Source organism: Etheostoma spectabile, chromosome 10 (assembly GCF_008692095.1).
Source record: "Etheostoma spectabile isolate EspeVRDwgs_2016 chromosome 10, UIUC_Espe_1.0, whole genome shotgun sequence".
NCBI classification, from domain to species: domain Eukaryota; kingdom Metazoa; phylum Chordata; class Actinopteri; order Perciformes; family Percidae; genus Etheostoma; species Etheostoma spectabile.
In genome coordinates this window covers 17,659,550-17,666,857 of record NC_045742.1, presented here as the reverse complement: position 1 = coordinate 17,666,857, position 7,308 = coordinate 17,659,550, and the positions used below count along the sequence as shown (strand labels likewise).

The 7,308-nt window shown below is 41.5% G+C and overlaps 1 protein-coding gene across 4 annotated transcripts in view; it reads left to right on the top strand.

Moving 5' to 3' along the window:
• Positions 1-5,649, top strand: part of fbxw11a (F-box and WD repeat domain containing 11a) — a 17,174-nt gene extending 11,525 nt beyond the window's left edge. For 3 of the 4 annotated variants that reach the window (XM_032527300.1, XM_032527298.1, XM_032527301.1), the window contains 7 exons: positions 102-220; positions 1,675-1,924; positions 2,241-2,359; positions 2,638-2,748; positions 2,842-2,920; positions 3,968-4,132; positions 4,339-5,649. In XM_032527300.1, the coding sequence (XP_032383191.1) occupies positions 102-220; positions 1,675-1,924; positions 2,241-2,359; positions 2,638-2,748; positions 2,842-2,920; positions 3,968-4,129 (840 nt within the window). In that variant the 3' untranslated portion in view covers positions 4,130-4,132; positions 4,339-5,649. The remainder of the gene's footprint in view (positions 1-101; positions 221-1,674; positions 1,925-2,240; positions 2,360-2,637; positions 2,749-2,841; positions 2,921-3,967; positions 4,133-4,338) is intronic. The other variant, XM_032527299.1, reaches the window with a different exon arrangement.
• The last annotated feature ends 1,659 nt before the right edge of the window (positions 5,650-7,308 follow it).

Sequence of the window (7,308 nt, the reverse complement as noted above, 5' to 3'; positions counted from 1 at the left end):
TAAACCCACTTATTTCTCCTCTTTCTCTGTGTCCTCCTATCTTCCTCTGCTTCACTTTTCTTTCTACCTTCTCTTCCTGCTCCGGTCCTTTCTCCTGATAGATCTGGGATAAGCAGTCTCTGGAGTGTCTGAAGATACTGACTGGTCACACAGGATCAGTGTTGTGTCTACAGTATGATGAGAGGGTCATCGTCACCGGGTCTTCTGACTCAACTGTCAGGTACTTCACACATCTGGTTACAGAAGGAACACACTGTATTTTTGAGAAGACCAGCGAGTAGTGTCAGCAAGATTAAAAAAAATATTTAAATGATGTAACACTGTTACTCCGTGTTAATCAGGCTGGATGTTTGGAGGATTTAAGAGGATTTACTGCCATACTATGCTTGGGTCAAATGTCAGTATCATATCTGTTTATCTTTATTAACCTAGTTTTAGTTTTGAACTCACTGTACATCCTTTGTCAGTTTTTGCAACATAATGATATAAATAGTAAATTGGCAATAATAGATACATATGAAACTCAGAAGTGTAATACTATTCTAAAAGCTGTAACAGTCAGGTTTTATAAGTCAAAACTAATACAGCTTCTCTACATTTCATTTTGAATTCACTCAATGGAGTATTCAACAAACCTGGTTAATTAAAACACAGACTAAGTGCAATTGATGTGTTGGTTTTGATTCTCGGCATGCCGCTTTTGCCATAGCCAGAAGACCTATTTCGTTTCAAAAGAAGCTGGAGGCAGCCAAAAAAAAACGTTGACGATTCTCTGACCAATCAGTAGTCTGCAAGTTGTCACGTCACCTTTTGGTATTTCCTCAGCTCGCTCGGAACCTCGACGGAGGATATGATACTAATAAAGTACCTGTTGGCAGGTACCAACATTTTTTTTTCATTATGGAAAACTAAAAAAGGCGAGTCGAGCAGGTACCATGTAATAGAGAAACGCCGCTGTCTATCATTGCATTTCACACACATCCGTATATGCTTATTATCTGCCCAGTCATGACCAAAATACCTACAGCAGTTTACGCTTAGTTCCCAGCCAACCTACAGCTGCTGCTGGTCTGGCAAGGGAAATATAAATGTTGACGTTTCAAGAGTTAGGTGTGTGTGTGTGTGTGTGTGTGTGTGTGTGTGTGTGTGTGTGTGGTGTGGGGTGTGTGTGGGTGTGGTGTGGTGTGTGTGTGTGTGTGTGTGGTGTGTGTGTGTGTGTGTGTGTGGGTGTGTGTGTGTGTGTGTGTGGGTGTGTGTGTGTGTGTGTGTGTGTGTGTGTGTGTGTGTGTGTGTGTGTTACACTTCAGATGTAGTTGTTTGGCAACCAAGGAAAATGTGACTTCTCTCTCTCTGTGTGACACTAATAAACATAATTCTCTCTCCTGTCTCCATTGTTTCCCATTACATTCATTTTCCATTCTCCATCTTCAACCTTCTCTTCTTTAATTTTGACCACTCTTTCCGCTGCCATCTTATTTTTTTTCCTACTGACCCCTTCCTTCTATCATTTTCCACTGTTCTCACCCCTTTGTCATTTGTTCTTTGTCTTACACCCCTCCCATGTGCCCATTTTCCTTTTCCTGCCTTTTCCTCTCTTTGTCACCTTTGCTCTTATCATTTGGCCACCATCTCATTTCTCCCTACCTCTATTTTCTCTTCCTCCATCTTCTGTAGGGTGTGGGAGGTGACAACGGGTGAGGTACTGAACACACTGATCCACCACAACGAGGCAGTTCTTCACCTGCGCTTCGCCAACGGCCTGATGGTCACCTGCTCCAAGGACCGATCAATTGCCGTCTGGGACATGGCCTCTCCTACTGACATCAGCCTACGTCGTGTCCTTGTGGGACACCGTGCTGCTGTCAACGTGGTCGATTTTGACGACAAGTACATTGTGTCCGCCTCAGGGGACCGCACCATCAAGGTAACGAGAGATGAAGAGGTGGTTCCTAAAAAAATCATGAAATGGTTCCTATCATTTTTCTGATTGTTGCTGCAGGGTATGGTCCTATGAAATTATATTTGTATTGCAAAGGTTTGGAGCACAGGCAGGGATTTCTTTTATAATGGTTGAACAGACTAGAGTGTGAATTATAAGGGCTAAGACATAGAACTGTCAGACTTGTTCTACAGTTTCAAACCCACCAAGTTGTTGCAAAGTGGATGTTTTGGTTAGCTGTACGCATCTGAATAAATCCAGGCCATTGTTTCACAAAGCTTTTTGTGTTGCCTCCCTGTAGGTATGGAGCACCAGCACCTGTGAGTTTGTGCGTACTCTAAATGGTCATAAGAGGGGCATTGCCTGTCTACAGTACAGAGATCGTCTGGTGGTCAGTGGCTCATCTGACAACACAATCCGGTATGTGTGTGAGATTAATGATGTATAAGGTTTATATGTTATGTAGTTTTTATATTCAATGTGCAATTGTTAAAATCACATCAAGCTAAATAGTTTTTTCTAAATGCCATTTCTCAATTTTCTAAATGTACTAAGAAGATTGAAAGTTTATTTCACATACAAGTTGATCAAAAACACTGTTTGTAAGCAGTAATAACCCTGTACTCAGATTTCATTGTTTCAACAAATATTGCAGTGTATGTTGTCTCATGTGTTTACTGAGGCTTCTCTTTCTCCAGGTTATGGGACATTGAGTGCGGGGCATGTTTGCGAGTGCTAGAAGGTCACGAGGAGCTGGTGCGCTGCATTCGCTTCGACAACAAAAGGATTGTCAGCGGCGCCTACGACGGGTCAGTCTCACACGCACACAGAAACACACACAGCTTTGGCACATAAGCGCATTTTGTTTCTGACACTGTGTTGTCTCATGTTTCTCTCTGCAGCAAGATCAAGGTGTGGGACCTGCAGGCAGCCCTGGACCCACGAGCCCCCGCCAGCACATTATGTCTGCGCACTCTAGTGGTGAGACCTTTTGATTTACAGGTCTTACAGTTGAAACATGAATGACTGATTGATCTTATGCACAAGTGTCTTAACCTGCAGTTTCTTTAAAGCACTCTAGATGTAAAAAATCTCAACTCAAACTCCTACCTTCTTTTTCACAACCCCAAACATTTTTTGTTTCTCACAATAGTTCACTGATAGTTCATTTCACTTCTTCTGATGTGTATTTTGTTGGTCATTTTGTGATCATTAAAGACAGAACTGACTACTCACTTGCTAATTATAGGTACAATTAGCTACAATGAATGCTTTCAATAGTCCTGCAGTAAACCCTACCGTCACAGCGAATATAATGTTTAGTTTTTGTTGAGACTATTTGAGTTTGGTCTTGTTGCTGTTGAATTATAGTGTTACTGAAATATGTACTTACACACACACACACACACACACACACACACACACACACACACACACACACACACTGCAAGGTGTTTCCAGTGTTTACCTTTACCCTCATTCATCTAAATGGGGTGGACAAAATATTGAAAACACCTCCATATATGTTATCTGAGGTTGGACGGCAAAGGTGGTTTCAAGATGTACTCTCACCGTTAGTGGAGCGGTCGCCCTATGTGGAGGTTTGCTCCTCGATGCAGTGGGTTCGCCTCCTACCTGCGGCCCTTTGCTGCGTGTCGTTCTCCCTTCATCTCCCCTTTCATTTCTTAAGCTGTACTGTCAAAAATAAGAGCCGAAAACGCCTAAAACATAATTGTTAAAAAAAAAATACTCATATAAATCTGTGGGGGAAGTTCAGCGTTTCCCCAACTTAAAGACATTATTTGTGATGTCTTGGAATGGGATGTGGTGCTGCAAACAACATTGAACATTGAAAGTCGGCTGCAAAACAGTTAGCTGCTAATATAAAATGTAACAATCTCCGACCCTGGTTGCTCAACCTGCAACCAGTGCATGCATTCATTGGTGACATCACAAGTGTCCATGTCTTTTTAGAGTCCACTGTATGCCAGTATGTTAATATAATCTCTTAATTCATTGTGTGTTCAGGAGCACTCTGGCCGCGTGTTCCGTCTCCAGTTCGATGAGTTCCAGATCATCAGCAGTTCTCACGACGACACCATTTTGATCTGGGACTTCTTGAACGTCTCGACCAATGGCCAGTCTGAGGGACGGTCTCCCTCTCGCACCTACACCTACATATCTAGATAGCAGGTACAAAGACACACGCACACACACACACACACACACACACACACACATTCACACTTTGCTGATGAGACCTTTCTGTTAAAAAATTTTCTTCCTTTATCACATATGAGGTTCTGTATTTGTGCATAGTCAGAGAATCATATTCAGTCTAAATGTTTATGCTTGTTGAGCGAATCCAAGTGTAATTGCAGTCTCTTTTCAACCCCCAGGTGGTGCCATCCAAAGGGTGCTGTACCCTTTCTTGGAGGAGCCCAGGGCTGATTGGATGATGGATGAAGGGTGCGTCCATCATGGAAAGGAGCCCATCTCTTCTCTTTCCTCCTCGTCATCTCTCTGTCCACCTCCCACCCTGCCCCCACCACCTCCACCTTCCTGCCCATTCTGACAGACTCTTGAGCTTGTGCCCATTGCCTGCCAGTACTGTGACACACACACACACACACACACACACACACACACACACACACACCACAGGTCACCGATGAGGACTCCCTACTACAGAACCAACACAACTCTCCCAAGAAGTTCACCTTCTACTACTAATTTATGTTTTGTAAAGTACACTAATGGCAGTATTAATGTTATATAAGTCACAAGCTCCCTTTTTGTCCCCTTGATACAAACTTAAAGCAGCTTCTGGCCCCCAGTTTTCAACCCCAGGTTTCCACAGATATGGAACCTCTTATAGATATATTATACATATATTTCACGCACACACACACACACACACACACACACACACACACACACACACACACACACACAATGGCACAGTTGGACAGAGGATGACCGGAGCTGTGATGCAGGAGACAGAGACTCTTTACTCAGCTCTAGGAAAGGAGGGAAGGATGGGAGATGGGAGTGAACGAGGGGGAAATGTGTTGGGGACCGCTTCCCTGCTCTCTCTCACTCCCTCACACTCCTCCCTGTCTCTCTCTCCACCCCTCCCCCTCTAACCCCCTGAGATGCACACTCACTTGGAATATGGGGGCGCGCACACACTCAAGTTTGCGTGAGTGTGTGTTTGTGTATGTGGACTTGTGAAACGGCAGAACAGAGCAAAAGCGTCAAACAGACAGACATGCATGTGAGGTTGCCTTGGATACAGCATCCCGGTACACCTCTGCTTTTTTTTCTCTTTAACTCTTACTTTCTTACTGTTTTTTATTACTGTTATTTTCTCATTTTATTTGAGTATTTTGGTTCTTAGTACAAAAATCATACTAAGCGTAGTCCTCTTCCTATTTCCCTCTCTTACTGTCTTTTCCTCATTCTTTTGTCTAACTTCGACCCTTTTTCATCTGTCCCTTTCACTCCATCTTTCTCTCCCCCAATCATCAACGTGCTTGCTTTGGTTATGAGAGAAGCTGGAACTCAAGAGCTCAAATTTAGCTGTAAACGGAGTTGTCTTGTCAAAAATTGTGTTGTATATTAAAAATGATTTTTTTAAAGAAGAAAATGACCTTATTGTGAATAAAGTACTTGACAGTGGTGGAGTGTTGAGCCAACTGTAACATGAATGAGTGTCTAATTGTCTGTCTGTTCTTGTCTGTGTGCATGTGTGGGCGGATTTGTGCTGTGATGCCTCTCTATCGGACATGTAGATACCACACTTTTCAGTTTGTTCCTTCTGCATGTGTTTCTGTTTTGTGTCCTTTCGGACAAACCAGTCAGTGGCTTGGTGTCCTGAAGACAAATAATTAGATAATTATTTGTAATGTTTGGAATTCATTTTTTTATTTTTTTTATTTTGTATTTTAATTTTATCTGAAAACAAAAAAACCCATCTCAACATTCAACACAACAGACAGCTCCTCTACTGAACAAACTATCTGCTGGGGAGGGCAATGGTGGAAGGTTGAAAGACTGATGGAAAACAAACTAGTAAAGTGAATAAAGATTTTTTTATGTTTTGGTTCAAACCGTTTCCAAGGTCAAGAAAGAACACTTACGCTCCACTTAAAGCGGAGTGTGTTTGCGTGTAAACACTCCTTTTAAGTGAGTCACTACTGTCCCAGTCTTGTCTCATCCTGGTTTTAATCTTGATGTCTAACATGCAAAACCTGGCTATCCATATTCCTGTATACATGATTCTAACAGTATCCAGGTTTTTGATAATCTGTTTACTGTTATCGCCTCTCAGCCATTACCTATGATTTACAATCTTACAATACATTAGCATCACATCACCAGGATACAGGCTCACCGATTTCTGAAAACACTGCATCAGTGAAGACTCTCATAATGCAACTCAATACACAAACTTGCTGTAGCTGGCTGCAGCTGGATGTAAAAGATCTTCTATGGGTGGAAAGTATAGGTAACACTTGATGTTTTCTAAATAAGAGTGACATGACACTGTCATGTATGTAATCATGGCACATGAACCCTAACCATATCTTGTAATGAAAAAACCGAATGACACTAAAAGAAGCATTGTCATAACCGTTAATGGCTTATGTTTTATGACAAATTCGTGACAGTGTAATGTAGATACCTTCAAGTAAAAGTGGAACCGAAGTAAATGTATGCCTCTTGTGTCAACTGTAGAATTAATGTGGATAGCAGCACTTAGGTGGGTAGTTTGTCCCATCACACACATATACTGTATATAAAGTATATTACACAATCTATATAAGAAAAGCGCACCCATTTTTTAATTTTCTAATACATTTGTAACAATATGTGGCCATAAATTAATTAAAGTTGACCTCAACATTGTCTCACTGTTTAGAATTCCTCCTTTTGTGACAGTCAAAAGTTGAAATTGTAAAATAAGGCCAGTTTGCACATACAGTTGTGTTTAAAATAATATTCCAACATCACTAACCTCATAAATCATAAAATAAGTCTTGTGTTCAATTAGTGAGGTGATTAATTCTGTTAAGAAACAGGTGTCAATTATGGCCCATATTTAAGGAAGTAAATGTGCATGCTGTTTATAGTGCATTTCACACTGAAACACAGTACACAATTGGTCGTTCCAGACATTGCTGTGCAGAACAGCGGACTTTGATTAAAAAGTTGATTGGAGTGGGGAAAACATAATGAAATGAAAATTATAAGCTGCTCAGCCAAAATGATTTCAAATGCCTTGAAATGGCATACAAAGCCTGAACGGTCAACTACCATTCAAATGGACCAAAAAAAAATAGCCAAAATGGCAAAGGCTCAACCAA